Here is a 27968-nt window from a genome sequence, read left to right on the forward strand (position 1 = left end):
TGGCTCAAACTCATGATGGAAAAGAAAGGATCTTTGCTTCTTTTCCTTTTCACACCTTGGCTCAAGATTTGTCCACAACTGGTAACGTACCCAAGTAGCTGTCAGGGAGAGCATCCACACAGAGATGGACAGAGAAAATCATTCTGCCCTAATGATCTCCAGACAACCATTGTGGTAATTGGCCAGTTGTGACCCCGAGCTAGGTGTATGGACTGAGCCCAAACAGCTGGAGGACACCACCGGGGAGCCATGCAGGCTCTGAAGTGGGAATCTGGAGAGCTGGGTTCAGTCTCCATCCTGCAGCAAAGACTTGAGTCAGGTCCACACTGGGCCATCCGTAATATGGGCTACAGCTGCCCTTCTAATGTCCTCACTGATTGCACATCCATGTTGTTCTTGGAGTTTCAGCGGGTTTTTTGTCTGTCTCCAACAGTTTCAGTCTTGGAATACCCCTGGGAAGTGCTGTATACGCTAAGGAAGCCTTTCTCACCAAAGTCTCAGGTTTTCAAGATTTCCGTACACCTTGTGTGAATATCGAAGACTATAACATCAGATTTACCTTCTGTTCATTACTGCTGCAACTCAGAAAATTATTAGGAAGTGCAATAGAAATGGTTTTTCATGGATGCACTATGAGATTTTCGTATTTAACACAAGTTCATATCTGGAGTGTGTGGGAAAACTGATGAAGGGGGAGGATGGCTTGGTTACAAGAGTGGTGTAATCTTGGAGGTTGTAAGTTGGTTCCTAGCTTTACCACAGGCACTCCTTGTCACCTGGAGGTGCTCACTACAGGCACAGCTCCAGGTTTGATGGCAATACCAGCTGAGTATAATCTTATGCTGGAAACAGGCAGACTAATTCCTCGACCTGGATTGCAAAGCAGACACAAACGAACATAACCGAGGGACCAGGAAGGAGTGTCTAGGAATGGGAACTCTTCTGCTGTCAAGAAGAGAGAGAACAGGGTAGTCAATCTGCTTGAACAGCAGCTCATCATCTGCTCAATGGAGAATGCAAGCTGGGTTTCAGGCTCGTCTCTGAACCCTCTTCACCTAATTTCAAGGAAGTGCAGAAGATCAGCACATCCAACATCTCTCCTCATCGATCTTATGGCTGTCACCAGGTTAACCTAGGTATTCTAGTCAATTCACTAATATTAGTTGGCACAAGTCTGGTCTGTAGTGGATTAACATAAGCTCGTTACTGCAATCATTCCTGATGTACTTAAAAAGAAAGCTCCACTGGTGACGTTCAGGGCTCATTCACAAACTGCTGTTCAAGATGTTCACCCTTCAGACCTATGAACATTGCTTCTCATTACAAAACTTCTAAACACAGCCATGGACTAATTTTAGCCTTCAGAGGGACAGAAAGTCTCAGAGCAACCAGTATCCAACCCTCTTGCTGAAAGGATCCTGAACAAAGTGACAAACTTAATCCCATTACCTCACTGCCAGAGGGGAGCTTCCCAGAAATTTTCCTGATGCAAGGGCAAACCAGCTGTTCTTTCATCTTTTTCTGAGTCATGCCCACAGCACCTCTCCGGAATGTAAATGTGCCTGAGTTTAATGATGTGACAAGATAATTAAGTGTTAATGTGTGGATGCAAAGAACATACAAGTTGCTAGATCTAGTAAACGCTGAAGCCAAGCTAAGGCGTTTACCAGACTTACAACACATTGCTGATATAGGGTGTTAATGACCACACATTATTCCTGTTACACAAATGATTTTTACTGTAATAGACAAATAAATTAATGTAATATTTTAATTTTGAATAGTTATTCTAGCAAGAAAGCAACCAGGGCCCAATCCTGGATGCATGAGAAGCAATAGAAAAACTAGGACATGGCACCATTATTACTTAAATGACTACAGTGCAGTCAGGTGCCAGCTCAGAATTGGACACTCCCCCTTCCTATTCCCTAATGTGATGTGCTTGAGTTATATGAGTCCACGTATATATAGATTTATGTTAAAGATGTAATAGAATTCTTCAGTTACAAAAAAGCAAACAGGCAGAAGGTCATAGCAGAACTGTCTGGATGACACTGGCCCTGTATCTGGTCCATAAATATATCTAATGCCATGCAAACGGCTGACTTAAGCAATTGAACTCTACCCATCTCTCTTGAAGTGCATGTTACTCTCTAAATAAACATATTTCCTGTTCAAATGCAACCCCCTTACTCCTTTATGACAATGAATATTTGCATAACAGGAAGCCAGGTGCCTGAGTGACAGGAGATGAAGTTTGTGGCTTGCCTGAGCTCAGGACTGCTACTCTGGGCAATGGAAGTATCCACTGCAGGAGGCTGCAGGGTCCCAGGCCCTGTGCAAAGATCACAGTGAGATTCTGTTAACCTCCAAGTGCCACCTTGGCCTTTTCACAGCTTCATAGCCCACCAGCTGACCCGTCAGTCCCACCACAGTTTCATGTTTGATAGATGTTCCACCAGCTGACAAAGCCTCTGCCTGTCCTGCAGTCACTATCTCTTCTTTTGCTTTCTACTTACGCTGTTTAGAATCACAGTACTAGTAGTTCACATCATTTGAACAACCAAGTGTCACAAAACAGCAGTGGAAAAGGAAGATGATTTTAGGTATTGAAGAGAGGATGTGGACTGACATGAGTGGCAGAGAAGTTGGACAGCGTGTGCTTTGCCTCAGAAGAATGAAGAGATGACCGAGATCTTCAAGGTTATCAGGGAGTCTGTGGGTGCCGCTTCTGACAATCAGGATCTCTGTACAACATCTTTATTGTCTTAGCCCTTCCCATTGTTCATCAATTAACTGACTTGACATAATGAACATCAGCGTGTATCGGAGAGAAGCTTACAGCTGAGGGACATTTGTTTTCACAGCTATGTTAAGCTGACCATTTGCAACTGTCTGACCGTATCCTCACCCACATATACCGGGCTTTCAGTCCTCATAGCTAAAGAGATGCAAAGCATAGCCTAAAGAAACAGAAAACTTCTTTAGTAAGATACTCCATGTGTCTGTGTGTCGTGTCTTAATTTAGATGAGACCTACCACGGTCCAGGTGGCTGGAGACTGGGCTGCTGCAAACCTCACTTTTAAGTTATTCTCTGCTTTTTAAGTTTTCCTCTGTGTGACTTCAGAGACAGCTGCTCACCAGTGTTGGAGAGAGGTGTTCAGCATAGCTGACCATACAAGTAGCTCTTGCTGTCGCATGCCAGAGGGTGAATGTGAACATTAAATGCCACATAAAACCACATTCACATCACTGAGCTAGGTCTTGACTGACAATATTAAACCTGTGGTTGCCAAATGAAATTGTGAAGCCTCTTGCACCCCTAGCTATGAGTAACCATTAGCTTCAATGGGAGGGGGTCAGACAGTTCTGGAGCTGAAAGGGGCATTTCACAACTGTTAAAGCTTGCAAGAGTAATGCTGTATTTCGGAACTGCAATTTTTCAATGTCTTCAGCCAGTTAAAAATTAGGAAGAGAACAGTATGGTTTCGCAAAGTGTCTTGCAACCTATGTGATATTTTTGGGGATGTTTCTTAAGCAGTTAAGAGTATCCTGACAAGTCATGCTCATATAGGTTTATGCTTGGTTTTGCCAAGATTGTAATAAAAGTGTCCTCTTCGAGGAAGTTAAACTATGAAAGGAGGGACTGATTTTCTAGAGAGCTACGTGGGCACGTTAATTACCAAGGTTAATAAAAGGGTAACCTTTGTGTGCCTTGAGTCTCAGACGTCAAATGGAAAGACTTTACAAAAGGTCTAATTTGCAGAAATGTTTGTAAAAAGGGTCCTCATTTTGGGCACTCACTCTAAAGCTGAATATATTCAGATCACTTGCAATTTTAATAGATGGGTGTGCAAATCTTAGAGATTGGAGGGCTGCTGGCAAATTCTTTTTCTCATTCTGATAATTCTGGATTATAACCTGGTGTCATGTTGTTGAAAAAACCCAATGAAGGCAGCAAGATGCCAGCTTTGAATCTCAGACATGATAAAGGAGTTTAAAATGTTTTTTAAAACATTTTGACAAGGATTGCAAAAACACCAAAAAAATCTTGTGCTCCGATATGCCATACCACCTAGTCTGGAAAAAGGCTGACAAACGAGAATCCAGACTTCCAAAAACCACCACCTGCCTCTAGCCTGGACAGGTAAGTGAGCAATTCATGCATTCACCAAAGGATTGGCAAAGGTCCTGCCATGACAGCAACCTCCTCTCTAGCCCTGCTCTGCATTAGCTGGGCTCTCTACCTATCCCAGTCCTAACCTGCCAAAAAAGGAGGAGCTTTGCTCCGTCCATTCCTTATTTATAACTTGTCGAGAGCTGGGAGGGAGGGGTGAGCTCTCTAGTACATCCTGCTGCTGCCTGCCTGCTGCCAGCCTCTCAGTCACAACTACAAATGCCTCCCATGCAGCGTGGTGGCTGCCTTCGTGCTCTTGGGTTCCTCTGGCTGTTTGCAGTGGTGGAAACAAAGACCAGAACCTATTATCTTGGGATTGTGGAAGAGAACTGGGACTATGCACCATCTGGGAAAAATCTGATCACAGGACAAAGCCTCTTAGAGGACAAGTAAGTCTCTGGGGGCTTTGATAAATTGGAGATCTATTGGCAGCTCCAATGAAAATTGACTAATGTGGTTAATGTTGCTGTAAATGTCTTAAGATGGCGTTTTCTTGTTTTTCTTCTGATGATGTTGTCATAGGCAGGATTTCAACTCTAAGGCAAGAGTAGGTTTTGGTTGACTTCTCTTCCATTGTGGTTGATGAAGCAAGGTGATAGCGTGTATTTGAAGGTGATGTTTGTCCAAAAAAAAGTGTCAGGCTCTTTGTAATAAGACATAGAAGTCTGCTTAACTGGCAAAAGATTGTAAGTTTTCTCCCTTTGAGACGGTAAAAGTTGAGGGGGTTGGTACAATTGTAAAATTCAGATGTATAAGGCACCTCGCATGAGATACAAGTAGATGGTCCGTATCTCCCTGCAATGTATGCAACTGTGGAGACCTCCATTTAGAAATCTATTTAGATATGTGCTTAAATGTACAACAGCAAATGGTCGCACTGAAGTCCTGGCGATCACCTGTGATGAAACTGGAGTCCATAGGCAAGCACTGTGATGAATCGTGCCTCAGCCAGTGAAAAACAGGTGTCGTTCTCATGCCGACACTGCTGGGGTTGGCTGTGTGTCACCCACACCAGGAGAGCTGGCCTGGACATTGAATGGGGAATGCACAGACCTTTAGTGCCTCTCCATAGCATGGGCTTCAAACATGCATGGGAGTATTTATAAGATTTCATTGATATCTTCGGACAGCCTGGAGATGGTTTGGGGGACCTTCCTCTGAGTCTAGGCTTGGGGCTGGGGAGGGAGCTGTGAGCAAGTGGGGAGGTCCTGCTGTCCATACCAGGTCTGGAGGCACACTGGGAGTTGGATGCTGTGTCCCAGGAGTTAGAAATGGTTATGTCCTTTCTGACTTTCCAGGAAACCCCAAGCAATGCTATACCATCCTCTAGAGGCCAATAATTTCAGAATTACACTCAGCTGGATTTCATAAAGGAAATTATTTTGCCACAAGCAGGAGACAAGAAAGAGTTTTATTTTTCAACACAAATTTATGCTTGTGCTCTTAACAACTAGAGGTGCCTGACAGCATCCAAGTCAACAGGCTTTAGCTTTATAGATAGAATTCAGGGTAATAATTTATTCCCAGCCCATGAAAATAAGTTTTGTTGGAAAGGTTATTCTTCCATTTTGTTAAATACTTGAATTTGTCTCTTTCCTACTCTTCTTATCAGAGGGTAACTTTCTCCACTCACTGAACTGGAATACTCTCAGTAAAATTAGACCAGCTTGTAGTGAAGGCAGCTACTTGTAAATCCACCCCAATTCCATAGAGAGGCTGGAATCTGCTCTGTAAATTATACTTTTAAGGCTGTCTGCACTTTGTGCTCCCTGAACATCAAGTGGCACATTTACTTTAAAGCCTGTGACATAAATGCAATGCCTTTTACATGGCACATCAGGGAGGCAAGATAGCTTGTGTCTTCAGCCATTGCTGTATTGTAATAATTAGAGAATGTTAGTTCCAAAGGGTTTACCCACAGAGGATTTTAACGTAGACTCCACATTCAAAGCTGGGGAGTTGTTTACAATGAACTCCCTGCCTGCAGAATGATAAAGTGATTCTTGTAACTGGTTTACTCCATTTCCAAACTGAATTGAGTTGACCCAGAACAAAGTGCTATATTCTGGAATAATAGTGTGTCTGCATAAACTTGTGGACTACACGGTGAACCAGTAATAGCTATTTTGACTATCTCGCTCTTTAGGATACCCGCTGAAGTAAATTTGAAGCAGTATCCTAATGGCGTACCCTTCAGCTAATGAATTGGTGCCTGTGAATACTATCAAAAAAGTAGTTCCATAAAAAAGTTTAAGGATCACTTCCTAGGTAGGGACAGGAATGCTTTTTGAGCCAGCTGTGTTCTGAATCAGCAACGCTTGGGCTCGCTGAGCCTAGCACTTCTCACCTTGTGGTGCATCCTCACAGCACCCATCTGATGGGGAACTATCCCAGTTTTATTGATAAGGAAGAGAAGATAAAGAGGCTGCAGACAAACTGATTATCCTAAAAGCGCTGGTGCATACACATAAAGGAATCTTCCCTTTGATTCCAACTAGCCCACAGAGATATAATCAAACCCACTTATTCTTCACGACTTAATAAAAATGTTGAATTAGCAAGTGTGTAATGGAAAGTGTTACATTACCTGGATCAGGTAGTGAGACTTCAGAGATGATTTTCAGCATTGCTGTGCCAAAGTCAATAACACCTTCCTCAGCCTTTAGCTTTTAGCAGTGAAGAGGAGAAAGGAGAGTTTGGTAGCTGAGGCATGAGGCTGGAAATCAGGCGAGGTGGTTCTGGCACCAGGCATGGCTACGCTGCTCAGTTCCCGCTGCGCTGGTGCTGAGTGGGCTGCCTGCCGAGCCAGGAGCCGTAGAGCTGCATCAGCACCTCCCTGGGTGTGAGCTGAAAAGGCTGCCTCTCGTCAGAGCTGATTAACCCAAACGCAGCCCTGTGCTAACGTAATTATTCTGCTTGGTTGATAATTTTTGTGATGCCTTGCGTGGCTGCAGTGTTCAAGGGCCAGTCTGCTGCTTGCGCAGTGATCATCAGTGCTTCTTAAGGAGAGAGAGGAATGAGGCTGTTCGTCTCTGCCATTTGTCTTGCATACTCAAAGCCTCGAGCTGTTCCACTAAATCTCATAATTTGGAGTGGAATGAATTAAACCAAGACATTTCGCTCTCAGTTTTCCTTTCAAAAAAGCTGACGTTTTCTGAAGCACGCAGGACTTTGGAAATCACAGATCCAAATTGCTGAGTACAGGTGAGCTGGGAAGGCGTTCAGCATCCACCTTCACCTGATATAACTGGTTAAAGAGTTGACATCCTTAAACCATGGTAGACTGAACGCACAGGGTGTAAGGTATTGTCAGTGCTGATGGACACGCTGCAGATCCCAGTGAGATTTGGCAGGTTAAGGCATGAATATTGCTCCAGTTGGGGAGTGAAGTCAGACATTGCTCCTTTTAATGGTCGCATAGACAACAGCCCTTTAAAAGAAAAATACGCCTAGGTGTTGTGGCTTGACATTCGTCAGACTTTCCCTCCCTACTGTGGCTCAGCCCTCAGGATCAGAGTTTGGTTGATATTTCTTTTAAATTAATTTCAGTCCCAGTTTGTATGATGGATGCTTAAATAATGCTCTGCTGGTGGTAGATGTTATTAACTTCTGCTTGATGTAACAGCTCATCCTGTCTCTTTAGGCTACCAATCCTACCTTTATCTGGACTAAGTCAACACCCACCAACACTAACGGGTGTTGTTTTTTATTACCACAGCATCAAACACAGTTTGTGCAATGCCTATGAGGAGATCCCACCCAGATAAATGACCATGACACTGTCATCACTGATGCTGAGTCCTCATGTGGCCAAATGACCCAGTTGCATGAGCAGAAATGATCATTGTGGGAAGGGTCAACTTCAAAGGGCGTTCAAGGTGAAATCCTGGCTCTAATGAAGGCTGAGAGGAGTTTTGCTATTGACTTCAGAGGATGTAGAAGTTTATTCTTGAAGAGAAACCATTATAGCCACACAACCAGTGACACCTAAGAGCTTGGTCTAAGATTTTATGTGTTTGATTGACCTCTTCTGTGGCTCGTGAGGGTCAAAAAAATCCTACAACATCCTTTGAGGACATTGTGACTCTCTCTTTTGAGGATCCACAACTTACTTTGTGGTAAGGGCACCATCTGCAAATGTTGGCACCAGTGGTGCCCCTCCACTGGCCATCACTAGCACAGACATTGCGCTGCCCTTAGCACGAGAGCCACAGTGTGGCAGTGGGTTACCCTGAATGGGTTACAGGACCTAGAGGTTAAAATTACTTGGGCAGACTGGAGCCAAGGGCACTGTCCTGGCTTACTCCAGCCACAGGAAAGATGTGGAACTCTGAGGAAAAAACCTTTTATAAAACCAGCCATGGAGTGAAGAAGGTAGAGATTAAGGAAGGTTTCACCACCAATAGATTTTAGGGAACAAACCCAAAAAGATTGTTGTTTAAACGGCTCTCAATGTAAAATCCATGGGACTTCAGTGGAGCAATGGTCATGAAAGGAAGTTTGCATTTGCCTACAGTCACACCCAGGAGTGTGTAGTGGCTATTGAGCATGTTAACCGCAGGAGAAAATTTGAAACTCCACATCTCGTAGTTACTTGAAGTGCTGGTTTTTCAGCTGTGATTACACTGGCAAACAGACTCAGCAGGCTTCAAAATTGTACCAGTGGGGGATCTTGCTCCAGCCTGCTGAGGAGCCCCCATTTGTTTGGCCACGCACAACGTTTAGCTCCTTCCATTCCTTACTGCACACTGTAACATAGTACTCATGTGAGCACCTCCTGAAAGAAAATAACCTGCTAGGTAAAAAAATGGTGTAGAAATTACACTTAACTTATGGTCCTACCCTAACTTGTGATGCTACCCTGAGATGGCAGATTATCTGCATGCCTAGTCTTGATTTGACATTTAATCTACATGACATTCTTGTTCTGCTCTTTCTCTCATTTGGAATAGTCATAGTGCTCATCATTGCAGGGGGATGGATGTCTGTGTTTATGTTAATACTTACTTTAAGGAATTAGCGTTTATTTCCTATTAATGACTCCCTGTCCCACTCACATGCATTGCCAACTTTTTTTGGAGCGGTCAACTGGCAAAATAAAATCAGTCACAGAAACAGTCTGAACGAGATTTTTTAATGCCCTGGTTCACAAGCCTGCTTACCTCTGTATGTAACCTCAAGACTGGCCTGAGCCGAGGACATGAAGGAGGGAATTTAGGAAGCTTATGTGGATACAGCTCCAGATGATGGAGTATTCATCTCCCCTGTAAGAAGTGGGACTGGCTGATCATCATGACATTCTGTACATGAAGTGCAGACTGACAATTGAGTTGTAGGGAGATAGTCAAGGTTTAGAAGAGCAACTCTCACATCTGCACGAGACCAGAAAGATGGAAGAGGTTCAGGCAGCAATATCAGGATGAAACAGTTTGAGGTGAGCAGGGGAGTGTGAAGAAGCAGGGAGAAAATTTGTCTTCCTGTGACAGATGTGAGATATTTCGGCAGGGGTTGTCCAGTAGAATAGGCACATCGTGACCACTGGAAGAAAGAGACAACGGCAGATTGAGAGAATTGGATGTGTTTAACCTTTACAGCACTTGGAGAAGCCACTGCTGCAATAACATATTAGAAAGTCAGTGGATAGGAAAGAACAAAGCAGGAGATGCAGCTGAAAGGGATGTTTAACTCGGTGACAGAAAATGTGAAGTGTCTCCCAAAGAAGGAGATGCCAATTTAAAAAAGACAGGGAATGGTGTTCGAGAACAGTTGTCAAAGACAGGAGATGAAAGGTCAGCAGGACACTCTTCTGAAGCCAAGAAAATCTCTGTGGGACTCTGGAGATAGGTGACAAGGAACTGAGGGGTGGGAGATGCATTGATATGAATGGCACTGGCATCAGAATCTTCATGGAGGACTGAGAAGCAGCTCCCACTGAAAGAAAGAGGGACAGGGAGGAAACCTCTGTGCTCCACTGATGGAGCAGCAGGGGCTGTGGCACTGAGCCTGGGCCAGCTCCCTCCAACACATCCACTGGCTGTGCTGTGGCACTGGGTAAAGGTACCAGCCCCACAGTGTGGCCACATGCCCATGATCCAGGCATCTAGGAATGCAGAGAAGTCACTCACACCCATGCATCTTTTCTGTGAATGTCCTATGGCATATATCATTATCTCCAGTGAGGGAAATCTTTCTGCAAAGGACTTTAAGCACTGTAATGTGCAGCACAACCCCACTTGTAAAGAAGCTCACAGCTACCAGCTACTTGGAAGTCTGACGTGGGCATCCAAAAGTCCTCCTGGATGAAACAGGGCAGCCTGAACTCCTAGAGTGAGACTCACAACAATCAGTAGGCTCTGTTCTCAGGTACTGAGGGCAACCAAAAGGACATGTGGAAAACACATGTCTCTCTACAGGTAGAAGAACTAGGCTCTAACCTTCCCAGAAGGAAGGAGGCTGAAGTGTCTACACTCCTAAGAAACATCAGGGCATTTTGGGTAGGAAGCTCTTCTGCCCCTTGAAGAGTGTGGATCTAGAAGGAAAGCTATGAAAGAGCCTGAGTCTGTAACGCAACAGCAAGGGCATCAGTGGCATGTAGGATTTGTCTCCCAGAGTTGATTTGTTGTTTTGTTTCGGACGATTATTAAACAAACCCATAATTAACCAGACCCAAGAGGCCAAGTTGCTTCTTTCATGCTATGACCCCTTTCTGGCTCCATGACTCTCGCATTGCGCGATGCCTTGCACAGAAGAGGAGCATCACCTACATTGTGACTGGCTGCAGCTGATGCCCATTGCACTGACAGTGGGCTCTGCAGCTCTGAATGGGCGGAGGACTTGAATGAGCCTTCTTTCAGAAATCTGGCACTAAAAAGACTTCTTTTCCTGACTCCTAGCTGGCTTTAAGTAGGAGACAGGTACAGATCTAGAAGCCTCTGGTGCCTAAACCTACAGGGTTTTCTCAGAGTGATTTCTTGAACGTCAATACCTAACTGGCTTTTGGGACCCTTGATCTGTGCATTTAAAGTAGTTAGGCTCATGTCACGCATTTGACAAAGCCCAATCAAGAAGTGCAGTTTTCTGGGGAACATTTGTCCTTCTGCAGGACAGGAAGTGTATCCCAGGGGTGTGAAGTTACGGGAGCGTTTGCAATGTTGTCTGTCCAGAGAGCCAAGGGTGTCAGGGCATTGTCACCATGGGGAAAGCACAGTGTCACTGCACTATTTCATTTAAAATATTTGGTGACTGATGAATATGGAAAAATTCTGCTGAAAAAATATTTCTTGAAAAGAAGTACTTTCTGAAAAAAAAATTTACTTTTTTCTAGAGAATTTTATTATAAATTGTCTTAAAAATTCATTTATAATTCAAATTAGGGCATAGCCAGATGAATACATTGCCATGAGGTAAGGAAGCACGTGCATTTACATTGCCCTGCTGCTGACTCCACCTGTTACTCTGTGATAAGAGCTTTCGTAGCAGCTCTTCTCCCCAGACAGTGGAAGGAATCTTCTCCTCTGTGAACATCGTGTGACTTGCCAGGTCTTGCTGTGTGCACAGACAGTTACCACAGACCTGCTAGTTCACTGAAAATCCGGACTTCTTGGCACCTCATTACTTAACTACATTTTTGGAATGTATTTATCTGACATATGCTATCTCCTGTGAAGAAGTCTGAGAAGCTTCTGTCCTTTCCCTTCCATCCTAGCCAACTGTTTCTGCCACAGCATTATCATCAGCAACATTTTGTTTTGTGCCAGAATAGTTCCTGACTTGTTATAAAGTGCATTTTTAAAAAGAAAACACATTCTTTTTGGAGGCTTTTATATCTGGATGTGTTTCATACTTGTCAGCTGTAACCTAGAAAGAAGTAAAGAAAAGATCCTATAACAGATGGGATGAACGTTGGTTGCCAATATAAAATTATAGATAAAAGGGCAAAAATAATTCCCAGTTGTGTAAGAAGTATCAGCTGAGAGCACCCCTGGCTTTAGCTGGAATATCACTTGCCTATTTTGTGAAGATCTTAAGTTTAGACTTCAAAAGAGATAGGGAAGTACTGGAAGGCTTTCAGCACAGAGGTTCAGGGAAGATTTGCAGCAAAAAGGGTATCAGTGTACTGGGTTTGTCTAGAAGAAGGGTAGGAGGTGATTTAGTCAATTAATTAAATCTTATGCGAGTGCTGGTATAAAAAAGAAGCTCTTGATGGTAAGCAGCTTCTGTGATCTGAGAGGACTTGATGGGAACCAGTAGTTGGAGTGTGGAGCTAGATGACGTTAGACTACAAATAGAATTCGGTATTCAAAGGGAGCTATAATATGTCAGCCACTTGGTGGGTTCTCCATCACTTGAAGCTGCTGTAAACATAGACTCTGGGATGTAGAAATGATGCATTTCATGCAAAAAATACTTCATGCTACTCTTCCGGTGGTTCAAACTAGTCAATTAAAATCACTCTTACTGGCTTTTGAAAAAAACCTTAATTTGGTTGTCTTTTCCTTCTGAACAATCGCGATTTCTGATGTGAGGTTTCAAACATTCAAAAGAGGGAGAAGCTGCTAAAACTGTACAGAAAAGCCTGCATGGCTGGTCCTCAAGTGAAGAGTTGTAGTAACCATGTTAAAGACCAAGAACTGCAAGTAGGATGACTGTTACTGTACAGAAAGGGGCTTGGACACTGCTAGTGCTATGCTGGTTTAATCCTCACCTTTTATTCCACCAGCTATGTGATATGTCCCAGGGAATTTTTTATCTACTCTGCAAGCATCACTTATTTGACTGACTCTTAAAGGATTTTTCTTTTGTTTCTAAGTTATTTTCCCTTCCCAACACTAGGTTTGCAAGCGTGTATGCAACAAGAGGAGCCAACCGGATAGGACGCGTGTACAAAAAGGCTATATTTAGGCAATTCACAGATGACACTTACTCCCAGGAGATCCCCAAAGCAGCCTGGCTGGGGTTTCTTGGGCCAGTCCTGAAGGCAGAAGAAGAGGATGTCTTTATTGTCCATCTAAAAAACTTTGCTTCCCGGCCATACTCTGTGCATCCTCACGGAGTCTTCTATGACAAGGACTCTGAAGGTAAAAGCCGGTTTGCCTTTTCCTCTCCTTTTCCCCTGGAGTAGCTAATACCATGGCTAGAAGTTTGTTCACGTATTTATTGTCCTGGCCATTGAAGTCAGAGTGCTTTAGGTCACCCCCTCATTAACTCATCAGTCATTGCAGCTGACGACTAAAAGTAGGGATAGCCTCACCTCTCAAAACTTCTTGCCACAAACCTTTGACGCCTAGGATAAATCCAGAGCTGAAACAGGTTATGTGGGTGGTTTATTATTTATATATTTTCTTGTATTATAAGTCATCAAAGCATCTTCCCTCCTTCCTTCTACTTTTAGACTGTTTGAATGGATGGAGTTCTTGCGAGTAAATGTTTTCCTCTCTACACGGCTATAACAGGCATGGTTGAATTTTCAGAATCCCAGATCTATGCATGTGTATTTTGGTTAGGGGACTGTACAGGTCTGCCTACATTCGTAACACTCTTTAGTCCTGTGTGAGAAGATACACAATGTTAGCTGACAACATGTGTAGATGACTGATAAGAGTAAAGAGAAGAGAAAAAATTAGAGCCTGCTAATGCATTTTTAAAGCTTTGTCTACTGATAAATAACGGATTTTAACTCTCAGCAGGTTTTTGATGGTTTTACTAGAGTAAAAAACCTAAAAGGTTCTGAATTTTTGCACAATTTCTCGGTGATTCTGTGTTTGACTGCTGTTATTATTTTATAAATCTGTGATAAGATAGAAGAAATTGCACATTTATTTAAGGAGAACATTTAAGGGTGGGCTAAAAGCTTCCTTTTTCCTTTTAATGTATTAGGAGCACTTTACCCTGATGGAACTGGCGGTAAAAGCAAAGAGGACGACTTTGTTGTTCCTGGTGGAAATTATACGTACACATGGCCAGTAAGGAAAAATTATTCCCCAACTTTGGCAGACTCAAACTGCTTGACTTGGATTTATCATTCTCACATTGACACACCAAGAGATATTGCATCTGGTTTAATTGGGCCACTGCTGGTTTGTAAAAAAGGTACTGAGCTAGAAACAGTGACAAAGCAAGACCCTCTGCCAAGCTTGGCATCTTAACAGTCATTTTTGCTTACAGGTATAAACATGATGGTCTAGAGTCTATCCCTACATAGCCCATAAAAAGGGGCAAGGAATAGCTGGGCCATTCCAGGAGCATCCCAGGGTAGGTATTGTAGCTCTGGGACAACCCCCTTCCTGCTCCCCTTTGGCTTCACAAGAGATTTGCCTCGGCTGGTGGAGGGACTGCAGCATGCTCTGTGGCCAGCCAGTCATGGCCAAGACCAAAAATATATGTTCCCAAACTGGTATAATTTCAGGACAAGCAAAGGACTCATTGCCCAGGAAAAGAAATTAGGGCTGGGGGGGTGACTTGGTCATTGGCATTTACATGTTTGAAACTCCAATGTTCTTTGTCATTGTTTCCCCATGTGGATTATATATTTATTTTTTCTCACAAGTTGTATAACAACCCTCCAGGGATCTGTGCTGAACAGCTGAGGTGACAGCCTGTCTTGTGTACTTTATAGCCTGTTAATTCTGTGCTGGAGCTGTCATGTACCAGCCCTCTCCCCTCTATCAGCTGAGCTGTCTCCCCTCTCCCCCTGGGCACGTGTAACTCTGCCACCTCTTTGCAGTACCTCCCACAGTACAAAATCAGCCCTGATTTTATATCCAGAACATCTAAGTGAAGTAGGTTTTACATATGAAAAAGATGAAGACTTGAACGTGGGAAGGATAAGCCTGGTCTTCACCTTAACTCATACAATTAAAATATCCCAGACTTTTGTTCTCCTGAAGAGCCTTTGAGATCTGCAAAACTGCCTGAATATGTGAAACTGAGCTATTAGCTAGATGATAACACCTGAAGCTAGGAGGTAGCACATTCAAAACTATCCTAGCCTGAGAGGCCACGTTATCTGCATGCTTGGTCTTGAATTCATCAATGTGGATAACTCGGTGATGCTACTGCGGTAGTCCTCTGTCCAGCGGTGGTGGGTGGCTCCTTACAGGATTGACAGCAAGGCTCTGGGGCTCCCTCCTGTAGGAGACAGGGGGAGTAGAAGTTTTCAAGGGTTCAAAGGTTGACTGGACGATTAGATGAAGTCTAAACATGCCTATGGTTAATAACAGACTACTCAGTATCACCACTCCTATAGTCTCATGTTGTCCCCCAATGGTCACTCAGATGATACTGAATTTAGCCTGTAGAGATTATATTCATCCTGCCTCCAGCCTTTTTAAATTTAAGTATCTAGTCCTAGATAATCGTCAAGGCTTCCTTGCTACTCCATGGAGAGTGAGACACATTTAGAAGGCCATCCTGAGGATATGGTTCTCCATTTGTTTCTATGCAGCAGAAATTCAGGCTACAACTTGCCTCTCCTTAATTCCTGGTGGAAAAAAACATCACTGATTTCTGTCTAGATCAGACCCACGACCTGGCTCACTGTGTAGACACATAGATGCTAACACTGACTAAAGGGTTGGGTGCAGTGGGCCAAAGATGGGGAAAATGGCCCACGGCTATTGGCAGGTACTTGTGCTTATGTCAAATCGAAGAAATACTGAAATATCAGCTTAACTTAGATGAGATGAACTGCCTTCTGGAGGCACTCATATGTTCAAAGGCTGTTGGAGGGGGGTCAAGATGTCTTGAGCAAATTTAGGTGAGATTCATCCTGCCTGATAGATCACGGGTAGAGCACCATATTTCCTCAAGTGTTCCAAAATTATTGTCACTTTTAAATTCAATCCCCTCCAAGGCTTTTTTTATCGCTTTCCTTTTCGTTTGCAATTTAGGAACTGCAGATGAGACCTCAATAGAAGGGACTGGTGCTGCTAACGCTTTTGCCCTGATGTTTAGCATTGTAGATGAAAACTTCAGCTGGTACCTTGATGAGAATATAAAAACCTTCTGCTTAGAACCAGCCACAGTTGACAAAGAGGATGAACGTTTCCAGACCAGCAACCGAATGCATGGTGAGCCGGACTCTTGAGCAACTGGTGACCTGCAGCAGCGACCAGGCTCTTTTCATTGCAATAGGTCTTTCTGTCCCTTATGATGTCTCTCCTGTCTACCTTGTGTCAGCAAGGAATGGGTCAGGATGTTGAAGTACTGTGTAGATAAAAAGCCTCTCCTTAAATACAGCACAACACCCCGGTTTGTGCCACTCCGCCACTTGTTTAGCATTTTATTTAGGCAACAAATTTAAGCCATTTGGTGACTGTTCGACCAGCTGTGAAAAGAGAATAACAAAATGCGAGCACTTTGAGATCTGTGTATTAGAAGAGTTCAGCATTTCTCAAAGGCCCTTGTGGATGGTGTGTTGGCTGGTAAAATCACTCCTGCCCTTCAGAGATCCTTCGGTCAACAGTATCTTGTGCCATTTTGAGATCTGGTGTTAAATCCAGATATTCCTCTGTATTTTGGTTGTTCCATGGAGCCTAGGAGATAAAATATTTTGTAAAATATGAGTCTCATTCTCCTAGGGTCCTTGATACATCGTCAGGTGTGGAAGCTGAGGAAGAGAACTGACTAGACTGATTTGACTGATACCATAATTTGCAAATCTAAATTGCTTAAGCTGGCATATAATGGTATACTTATGACTCAGAATAAGAGGAAATAGATTTCAGACATGCTAAATAGGTGCAGAACAAGTTAACTTCGTTATCAGGCCTTTTTTGTGATGACTTGGCCTTTGCAACATCTTAACAACACCCATGAAGTTTTTCACAGAGCTAACGAGGAAATTGTTCAAAGCATTACTTCCCATCAAGAAGCCTGCGAGTGCCTTATTCACTGTGGACATTCAGACAGTTTCTTTTCTGGGCCAGTAAAGGATCATTCTTAGAAATGGGGTTGGAGGCGCTTGGCACTTCTCTTTCATCTCTCATGAAGTCTCATACTTTTGTTTTTAGCTATTAATGGTTATATTTATGGCAATCTGCCCGGCTTGGAGATGTGCGCCGACACTTCCATGTCCTGGCACTTGATTGGCATGGGAAGCGAGATAGATATCCACGCTGCATATTTCTACGGCCACACGTTCACTAACAGAGACCAGAGAGCAGATGTCATTGGTCTATTCCCAGCAACCTTCATCACGGCGGAGATGACTCCCGGGAGCCCCGGGAGGTGGCTAATAACATGCCAGGTTAATGAGCATTTACGAGGTATGTTGCTATAGATCTTTCTGATCCTTTCAGAAGTTCCAGCCTCTATTATGCTTGGAAAAGGAAACTGAGAGGTGTGTCTGGGGGAAGCAGGATTTGACAATCTTTTTTTGCCACTAACTGAACACTTAGGAACTATTTTACCAGATAAACATCATGAACATGAGTTTAGTTACCAGCAGAAATTATACATGTTGGACCAAATCTTCAGCTAGTAAGAATGACTTAGTGGTGTAATTCATACGAAGAAGGCTTGCTAGACCAGCACTGACATCATGCTTTCTTTGTAAACCAGAGATTTTGATGAGCAATGAGAGAAGCCTTCATGATCATTTTTTGTTGTAGATAAGTATTTACACATAAAGAAAAATTGTACCAGCTTTTTCCTTTACATAAATCAGACAAAAGTTGGCAGTGTTTTCAGAATCCTTTACAGGAAGGAATTTGATGGTGATATTGTGACATTTGTGTGGTGCGAGAGCCTGAAAACATGTTCACGAACTAGGTCTCATGACAGCAGAAAATATATAATTATCAGAGACAAGTTAGGAGATTTTTTGATTTTTAAGAACTTGCACATGGATTTCAACGTGATTTACTTCAGGCAAAACAGACTTGATTCTGGCAAGCAACAAATATCTTCAGGCAGTAATAACCAACCTCTGTTTCAGTGGAAGTCAAGGGAAGATGATGCTATTTTGCACAATTCAGGAGGCACTCTGACCTCCCAAATCGTTCTACCACCCCTATCCAAATTAAGGAATTGAGTAAATAAACCCACTAAAGAGAGCCATTACTGTCAGCGGGTTTCACCTGTGACATAAAGTTCCACCTTGCTAGAGAAGAGTGCTGGCATCTGGCCTAGTGTAGGCAGAGGAAGTCTTGAAAAATAGAAATTTGCTCTAGTAATTGTTTCCAATCCATGTAGCTCCTAGAGAGTTTTGAGTGTGCACTTGTATCCATGAGACTGCTGACTTTCCAGCTGGCCAAGGACTGTCTTCAGACTCTTTCTCCTCCCAGGTGGCATGGAGGCACTATATGATGTCCAGATCTGCCAAAAAAACCTGACTCGGCCTTCACCACTCAGACACATCAGAAGATACTATATTGCTGCTGAAGAGGTGCTCTGGAATTATGGACCTGACGGTTACGATAAATTCACGGGGCAGGGTTTAAACGCCACTGGCAGGTAGGCTTTCTCGTCCTCCTCCTCCGTGTTTTATTTTCAGGAGTCTGGGTGAGACTTCCCCAGTGACTCACCAGGGCTAGGTCCTGCACAGTTATTATTTTTAATTGGAAGGGGTGGGGAGGAATGGATTTAAACAACCTTGTTGGGAAGGTAAGACTCATAACTGCAACGCTCAGAGTTGCCTTCTGGAAGCACTTAACTCGCTTCATTAAGTCCACGGAGAAAGTGAGCCCTGGTGAGAGATGCAAAGTTCAACAGAGTTAATGACCCTATGTCGAGACTCTACGGGCAACTTTCACACTTCTGCTTGGTATATCTCGGAGGTGCCATAATGGAAGAGCTTTTCCCCCTGACGAAGGGGGGATGTAACTGGTGAAGATGGGTTGTATTACAGTATCTCCCAGGAAAGCTAACAAGGATTAGAGACACACTGTGCGCAGGTAATGGCACAGGCCTTGCCCTAAGGTAGTTAGAGGTAAGTTGACATAGAGGTCCCCCTAAGTAAATTGGGGTTAAACACATGAAAGTCGAATGCACGATGAATTCCCATTTGTTAACTAAGTTATAACTGTAAATCAGACCAGTTGTATCTCCCTCTGTCCGCTAGAAAGGTCTACGTGGGCTGTTGTTTCTCTTCTGTCTGGAGTAATAACTTTATCCAAAATGAAGGGTACTGCCTGAAACTCCAGTTATTAACCAGTCTGACATGCTAATTCCACAGTGAATCTGCAATATATTTCACACAAGGGACTGACAGAATAGGAGGGCAATACTGGAAAGTTCGCTATGTGGAATATACTGACGCAACTTTCAGTGAGAAGAAGATCCGGTCAGAGGACATGAAGCACCTGGGAATACTTGGTACAGTGAATATTTTCCCCTCCTGTCATTCACTGGATCTGAGTGCAGATCCACCTGGACTCAGAGGGGAATTTTGTGCATGCAGCTGCCAGTCAGCTCTCTCTTGTTTAGATGGAATCCTGTTAGAGGGTAGTTCTTCTAATTCCTTTCCTCACTCTCTTGTTTTAAGGTCCTGTTATAAAAGCTGAAGTGGGAGATACAGTGCTAGTTACTTTTGCCAACAGGGCCAAAAGGAGCTATAGCATTATGGCCCACGGCGTAAGCTTCAGCAAGCTGTCGGAAGGTGCTCCCTACTTAGATGGTAAGTTTTGACTGTACTGCTGAATCATCACATTCAGTATCTCTGAGTCTAGAGATCTTCTCTTGCACTGCAGATTTGCCCTTTTTGTGGATGCTAAGGCACAGAAGGGATGATTAGATTGGTTTTATCTACCCTACATGTCACAACCCATGGGACTCCCCAGTCTACCAATGTGCCTGTTCTTTCCCTTAAACATGTTCCAGACAAGGCGTCTAAAACTAGCTGAGGTCCATGGTGAGCAAAAGTCACAAGCGCAATCCAGTTTATATTAGTTCTAACCTAATATCACCCAACTGCAGGCAGTGGATCTCCTCTGGAGATGCTCCAGAATTATGAAGTTTAGGATCTGGCATGACGTCCCTGCTGAGTCCTTGGATACAGCTATGTGCATGGTCTGAGTTGCTTCACTCCTGATTATTTAATCCAGGTTGGGCATTGCCCTTGATTCACTGTCAGGATAGTCAGTGTTGGAGGCAGCTTTTATCTGACTGACCTGGAATGTGAAGCAGCGATAATCCTTATTAATCCTCATAATCCTCATGTAAATACAGAAACGGAGCATTTACTGAAGGCTTCCTCTCATTTTGTGCAAGGACAGGATCTTTGTCACCTGAGTTTAACCATTACATGCTGTGTTTAATTGGTAGGCACCTTTTTCAGTCAGTAACGAGAAACAACCCCCTCAGAGGGTGAGAAGTCCCATTTACTTTGAACACCTATTTTAGGAGACATCACCCTTGTGATGTGTTTCTGTCTCCATCAACTACAGAAGCCTAGAGTTTGGGTTAGTGACTAAGATTTACATGGCTTAACTAAGGTGACCCGAATTCCATCTGTCTACAAAGATGATATTGTGGTTTCTGAAGAAGTTTTTGCTGCACTTGCAGCACTAAAAAGAAAGGTAGATTTCTTGAAGTCCAGATTGCTTTGTTTCCATTACAAGGCATCAGAAAGACACTCACAGGAGGTAATCCCTCTTTTGAGAACCGTGTTAGGGGAATTAGGTCGACATGTAAAACTCCTAACATCATAAAAAATGATCAATACAAAAGGCTTTATTAAATTCTGTTGTCTCTAGTTGCTGACCTTGCAACACAACGAATTATCCAGTAGGCTCCAATGCATCGTGGAACAACAGGCTTGAATTCAGCCTTGAGATTACCTGCACGCATCCTAATGCCACCCATGTCAGATGTAATTCTCCCATGGAAGTGCAGCTTCCCTCTGCTCACAGCCCTGTTGTGCTTTCATTTAATGATCCCCAGTAATGGAGCCCATCAGCATTGCATGTTCTGGTGTGAAGCAAAATCAAACCAAATCCTACAATTCAGCAGCCGTGTGCACTGCACACCTCCAGGTCTTTGGAGACGAACCTGGCTCTAGACTCATTGACAATCTTTCCAGCCCTTCTTCTCTCCTTGTGAGATTTGTGTCTTGGATTTCCATCATAGCTATCTACACATTTATACATGTAGAGGCCTTACGGGGGCTGTAGGTTTGCACTTGAAGGTAAATGACTTCTCAAAGGCTCTGCATTGAGTGCAGCTTATTCATGTGAAAATACTGCACGTAAACATTCCTGCAGACACCTACAGATGTCTGCAGACATCTTCTTCCAGTTGTGTGCTCGGGAAATACTCTTCCATGTTGCATTAGACACTCATCCAGTCTCCAAGGGTTTTTAACTCCAAATCGGTGTTCTCATTGAGCACTGCTGCAGGATGAATCCGGCAGTATCAGATACTGTTGAAGGAGTACTCTGCTTTGTGTTGTGGTTTTCAACAATAGTATGTCTTCATGTGTAATAGTGATATTTTCCACTCATGTCTAAGTTTTCAAGAGGTTGCATTAGGAGATGATGCTGAGAAAATCCAGTCAATGGATGTCCAAGTATTAAACAAAATTTCTGATCTGATCTTCCTCACAGCAAAGACCAGAAAGGTTACTTATCACTTTTTTTCCACAAAGAGTTCAGGGCTGACCCCTTTTTCCCAGCTTTCCTTTCAAGTCCCTTTTTGTAAGTCCTCCCTGAGTGAATACCACAACTCTTACAGCGGCTAAATTACATGACTGGTGCTACATCCACCCTGTGCATGGCCGTGGATAGAGCCCAAATCCTTTAAAAGTAGCTTCCAAAAAAAGTAATAGCAACTGCCCTCTGGAGACTCTGACAGAGGTTCCTGTGCGTTGCTATAAAATCAAAAAGAAACAATTACCAGGATCAGATTTGCTGTGGGTTGCTTGCTGATGTAATGGCTTTGTGGGTGCTTAATGAAAAGCTGGAGTCTGCGTTTGTGCCACAGATCAGCCTCACGATAAGGCAGGTAAGCTAGAAACATTAGAGGAAGCCACTTAAGCACAAGGATGAGCTCTGCATGGTTTGTCTGATTGAATCCAGATAATTCAGATAGTGTCAGAAGGGTGAAGCATCTGGGTGAAGCAGCTAAATTCGTTCTGCGCATCCACGGAAATCAGTAGCTATGTCTGACTCCCAGCTAACATGTATATTCAGGAGGACAAAACCTTCCCATAACCTTGGTGCTTCTCAATTTTCTCTCTGCAGGCTATCTGAAGCCGGGAGCCCACGTTAAGCCAGGTGAAACCTTCACATACAAATGGAGAGTGCCAGAAAATGGAGGTCCAACAGAGAGCGATCCCCCGTGCCTGACCTATCTGTACTACTCAGCCACCGACGCTGTCAAGGACACCAACTCTGGTCTTGTGGGGCCTTTGCTGGTCTGTCGGAAGAACACACTGAATCACGATGGGACGCAGGTAACAGCGTGGACATCTGCTTGTCCCTAAGAGGAGGGTGGTGGACTGGTGGGGGGTTCTCATATGGGCCAGTTTGCCCCGTTCCCAGCTCAGTTTTAAGAGATTAAACAAATGTCATTCCTCAGGGTAAAAGATGACCTAAGGGGGTGGTTAGGAAGATGAAACAGTCATTTCCCAGTGTTCTGGCTCATCCTTAGATTTTCCATCTTTCTCATGCACCTATTAGCAATGAATACAACTTTCCACTCTAAGTAAGTAATGGACAGTTTATTTATCCTTGTGGCTGATGTAAGAGTGCCAATCCCTGCCTCCACAAGGACATAGCGAGAAGGCAATCACAATTTTGGGAGGAAAGAAAGTGTTGTTTAAAAAGAAATCATTTTTACTTGGGTAATTCTGCATAGACTTTTTTTAATGTCTTGCCTTTCTTCTTGGCTATAGAAAGGAATAGATAGAGAATTTTACCTCCTCTTTTCAATCTTCGATGAGAATGACAGCTGGTATCTGAACAAGAATATCGAAGCATTTACTGGAGACCCTTCAAAAGTAGATGAAAATGATGCAGATTTCCAGGAATCCAACAAAATGCATGGTATGAAATACCTAGTATCTGTTAATGATACCCTTTCTTCAGTCACATTAGGAAGATGAGTTGGCAGATTTTATCACCATTCATAGCCAACTGCAGGGTACTGGAGGGTGAGGTGGAAAGCTGCCAGTCAGCTTATTGCCAGCTCCTGATGCCCTTGGAGTGAATGGTGAAACCTCAGGCACATTAGCAATGAATGCATCCACCTACCAACTATACCTGGAGAATGTGGCTTTTAGCTACAACACTTGGCTCTACAGAAGGCATAATGTCAGAGTCAGGCACCAGCTGCAGAAGAGGCCAGTGTTCACTGGTGAGTTAAATGTCACTGATGGCCTTGCCACTGACTCAGACAATGCAGGTCCACCTGCTCTGCTCTGTCAGCTCCCACTTGGGGAGTTATCACCTCTGGCAGAGGAGAGGCAAAGGAAAGGGGAATGACCAAGAGTATTTTAAAACATAATTTCTGGATGTAAGTATCCAACTTCAGCATGGACCTCCTCGAAGTTATTCCTGACATGAGAAAGTTGAGCAAATCCTATAATCTCTCTTTGATTTAGTTTTCTGAAGAGCACTGGGAATACATATTTCTAGAGAACCTCGGGTCTTTCTGGACCCATCTACTTTATTCTTCTGTTATGAGGTGGTATCTCACATTGAAGTTTTTTTCTGCCATAGTATCTTTCACCCATTGATCACAGAGAGGATTTGAGGGTTAGGGAGTTTAGCCTCATAACACCCTTGTGAAAGAAAGAGATATATATTGGAAGTAAAGGTGAAAATCAAAGGTCAAAAAAAGCCAAAAATAGGCTCCATCAGAACAGAATTTATAACTCAAACTCTTTATGATGTACTCCATGGCTTTAATGGACTGGTTATACATTCTCTAGTCTGAAAAGCAGTACCTAATTTATACAGTTAACTGGTGTCTGTGAGCCACGCTGAAAACCTCAGAGAAGTGCTACACCACTGTGAAGGGCTATTACAAGATCTTACAGGCTGAACAAAAAGGTCGAAGCTCAGAGTCTGTAGGAATAGCATGTAGATACTGGTGTCATCCAGCGTTACCTTTGCTTCACAAAATGCTCCTTTAATTAATGCTACAACTTGCTGAGACACGAGTCTCTTGCTGGGAATGTGTAGGAGGCTCTGTGATGAATTCCAATAACCTGTTGCCGACTGGGCTCTTTCCTTCTCCTCCAGCTGTCAACGGCTACTTATTTGGTAATCTGCCAGGCCTGGCCATGTGCAAGGAAGACAAGGTCTCCTGGCACCTCATTGGGCTAGGCAGTCACTACGACATGCACGGGGTTCAGTTTCAAGGAAACACCATTGACCTGAGAGGGACGAGGAGGGATGGGCTGGCCTTGTTTCCTCATCTATCGTGGACAGCACTGATGCAACCAGACCGTGTGGGTACGTTCATGAACTTACCTTGGTGTGTGTCACATGCAAGCTTGGAGGCCATGGGGACCTGGGGTAGCTGAAAATGCATGCTGGGCTACTTTCCTGAGAAGATACTATAAATGAAATATGTATGTGCACCAAAAAGCAGAGGCTTTGATGACCCTGGGATGGGCAGAACAGCAGGCAGAGATAGGTAATGAATTTCCAGAAGTTTCCATAACTCTTGAAGCAGGCTTTTTTAAGCCCAGATGAAGTTCACTGCCATGCAGATAGTCACCATCATTTAAGGTATTTAAGAACTTCAATAATAGTTTCTCAATAATAGTTAGTCTGAAGGAGTTTCTTCAGAAGCATATTGTTTGTTGGAGACACCAGATAATCTTCGTGACGTGAGTGCAACATTATTTTTCTTTACATTGGTGCAACTCTATTTAAGTCAACAGAGTCATCAGAGTTATGGAAGGCTATGCCAAAGGCCCTGCTTGGCTGGAGCACCTGATAGAAATAACTGTTGGTGTTGTGTATGTGCCAGGTTAGACCTCTGGCACTGGTGTCTATAAGCAGATTCTTCTCTTGTGCATATCTCATATGTTTCCACCCTCTGTCATGAAACTGCACTGCAGGACTCCCACTAGACAATATGTTCTCGTAGATGGTTAATTGTTTGCCAGCTACCCTTCTTCCGGCAATAAGGGAAGTTGAGCGAATTATCAGATCCTTAACAATTGCTAACACGTGTGATTTTCTTTAACTGTATGTTATTTTGCCTTTTTCATGACTTTTACCCTAGAAGCACAAGGAATGGGCTGAGATCCAGTCAGGACAGAGCTATGCTTCCAATTTTGGTTTAAGCACTGACTCACATACAAAGCAGCTGTGAAAGTGCTTACCTCCCTCACGAGAGTGCTAGCAGGTGGAGCTACGTAGGACTACATAGTGGTCAGCTTCTGCTGGAGTAAACGGAAAGGAGAGCACAAATGTTGAAAAATGCCCACGGACATACCAGAAGATGCTCCCACTGTCACTGCAGAACTGATCATAAGAGTTACAAAAATATGGCCCATAGTGGTCTGGCCTTTCGTGGAGGGAGAGCAGAGTCAGAAAGCTGCGGTTTAACTCGATCATTTTTATACTGTATATGCGCACATACACACATATGTTATAAGCATCACCTTCCTGTTAGAGGCGTTCCTGTATAAAGGGTCTGTACCTGTATTACAGTCTCTAAGAGGCCTCCATTAGCCTGATTATACAGCAGGGGCTCGGTGGAGAGACTCACACACCCAAGGCTGGCACAGCAGCTCTGTACTCAAGGAAAAGGAATCAGCAGCTCTGTAAGGCAACCCCTGTTTCCGTATGCCTTTATTGATGTTTGCAACGCATGTTCCTCCGACGTCCTCTCGTGCTCCCCAGATGCTGGGCATATCTGCAGCGTGGCCAGCACTGTTGCAGGCTTACTGGCAGGTTTGTTCATGCTGCCAGAGATCTAACCAATTGCTTTTCAGAGCTCCCTTGGCTAAGCTACTCTAACTGGAATAGTTAGAAGTACTTTATGGAGATTTTTGAGCGGAGATGGAGCAGGCTAGTGTTTCCTATGGAGCAAACGTTACCTGCTGACTTATGGATCTCCATTTGTCTCTGCATTCACATTTCACTTTTAGTTGAAGAACGTGTTGTAACGTAGGAGTTACAGGTCACAACCCTGCAGTGTCTTATGTGCAGGTTTAGTCTTGAATGTGCAAATGTCAGTCTGAATTCCCACCCTCTTACTTCTTGGGACCATAGAGCATGTGGTGACTAAAGGAGATGTTGGTGCATATCCATTTTATCAGCTAGTTTCTCCTTCAGTCCTCTTAGTTTTTGAAAGCCAGTGGGCTCTGAAGCGAGCAGCTCCAGTGCTGCAGGACCCACAGCGGAGCACTCTGGTGCAGTGCACAAGGCGGGGTTCCGAACCAGGGTAACCTGCAGGGGAGCCAAGAGAGCTACCAGGAGCCCATAGCTGGGCGACAGTGACAGAGGCTGAGGAAGCCCGGACAGGGCCGGGAGCAAGGGCAGCCAAGCCTCCCCGCCTCCTCCCTAAAAGAAGCTCCTGGGGAGTGCTTATGACCAGGAAAGTCAGACAGGGTGTGGTGTGGCAGTTCGTGGGGAATGCTGTGCAGGAAGGGTGCTGAAGCTCTGCTAGCTCCAAGGAGCAATGGTATCCACCTGGCACAAAGTCATGGACTCTCTAAGCTCTACACTCACCACAGCAGATGCAGCTGCCCAGACAGCTCAGGTGGGAACACACTGCCACCCAGGTGCCCAGCTGCAGGATGTGCCTTGCTTTTTTGATGACAAAGTAACTTGTTCGGTTTCTGCAGGGCAAGCAGTGGACATTGTCTACCTGGGTTTCTCCAAGGCTTTCGATACTGTTCTCCTCAGCCTTCTCCCAGAGAAACTGTTGTGTTATGGACTAGTCAAGTGGTCTGTGTGGTGGTTGGGGAACTGGCTGATGGGCCACACCCAGACGGTGATGGTAAATAACTCTTTTTCAAACTGGCATCGTGTCACAAATGGGGTCCCCTAGGGATCAGAACTGAGTCCAACACTACTTGATATCTTCATAACTCATCTGGATGATGGGATTAAGTGTACCCTGATGAAGTTTATGATACCAAACTGAGTGGGGAAGTGGACACTTTGGAAGGGAGAGTCACCCTGCAGGAAGACCTGGATAGGCTGGAGGAATGGGCTAACAAGAACCTGGCGAAGTTCAACAAGGACAAGTGTAAGGTTTTGCACCTGGGAAAACATAATCCAGGAGTATGGCACAGGCTGGGATCTACCGTCTGGAGATTAGCTCTGTGGAAAATGACCTGACAGTACTGGTGGACAGCAAACTCAGTATGAACAACTAATGTGCTGCTGTGGCAAAGAAAGCCAACAGGATGCTGGGCTGCATCAACAAGGCCATCATCGTGAGAGATAAAGAAGTCATTATCCCACTCAGCACTTGTCAGTCACACCTGGAATACTGTGTTCAGTTTCGGTTCCTGCTGGACAGGGAAGTCACCCTGCAGGAAGACCTGGATAGGCTGGAGGAATGGGCTAACAAGAACCTGGCGAAGTTCAACAAGGACAAGTGTAAGGTTTTGCACCTGGGAAAACATAATCCAGGAGTATGGCACAGGCTGGGATCTACCGTCTGGAGATTAGCTCTGTGGAAAATGACCTGACAGTACTGGTGGACAGCAAACTCAGTATGAACAACTAATGTGCTGCTGTGGCAAAGAAAGCCAACAGGATGCTGGGCTGCATCAACAAGGCCATCATCGTGAGAGATAAAGAAGTCATTATCCCACTCAGCACTTGTCAGTCACACCTGGAATACTGTGTTCAGTTTCGGTTCCTGCTGGACAGGGAA

General features: G+C 44.1%; 1 protein-coding gene across 1 annotated transcript in view; it reads left to right on the top strand.

Annotated features, from left to right (window-relative positions):
* The first annotated feature begins 4397 nt into the window (after positions 1 to 4397).
* The window catches only part of HEPHL1 (hephaestin-like 1), a 37406-nt gene continuing 13835 nt past the window's right edge, over positions 4398 to 27968 (top strand). The window contains exons 1-11 of the mRNA XM_010135858.1: positions 4398 to 4567; positions 13011 to 13255; positions 14055 to 14267; positions 16067 to 16246; positions 17189 to 17443; positions 18464 to 18632; positions 19354 to 19493; positions 19663 to 19794; positions 22358 to 22569; positions 23011 to 23161; positions 24362 to 24574. Coding sequence (XP_010134160.1) covers positions 4398 to 4567; positions 13011 to 13255; positions 14055 to 14267; positions 16067 to 16246; positions 17189 to 17443; positions 18464 to 18632; positions 19354 to 19493; positions 19663 to 19794; positions 22358 to 22569; positions 23011 to 23161; positions 24362 to 24574 — 2080 coding nt within the window. The remainder of the gene's footprint in view (positions 4568 to 13010; positions 13256 to 14054; positions 14268 to 16066; positions 16247 to 17188; positions 17444 to 18463; positions 18633 to 19353; positions 19494 to 19662; positions 19795 to 22357; positions 22570 to 23010; positions 23162 to 24361; positions 24575 to 27968) is intronic.

This window comes from Buceros rhinoceros, unplaced genomic scaffold (genome assembly GCF_000710305.1).
Source record: "Buceros rhinoceros silvestris isolate BGI_N320 unplaced genomic scaffold, ASM71030v1 scaffold4585, whole genome shotgun sequence".
Classification (NCBI taxonomy): Eukaryota; Metazoa; Chordata; class Aves; order Bucerotiformes; family Bucerotidae; genus Buceros; species Buceros rhinoceros.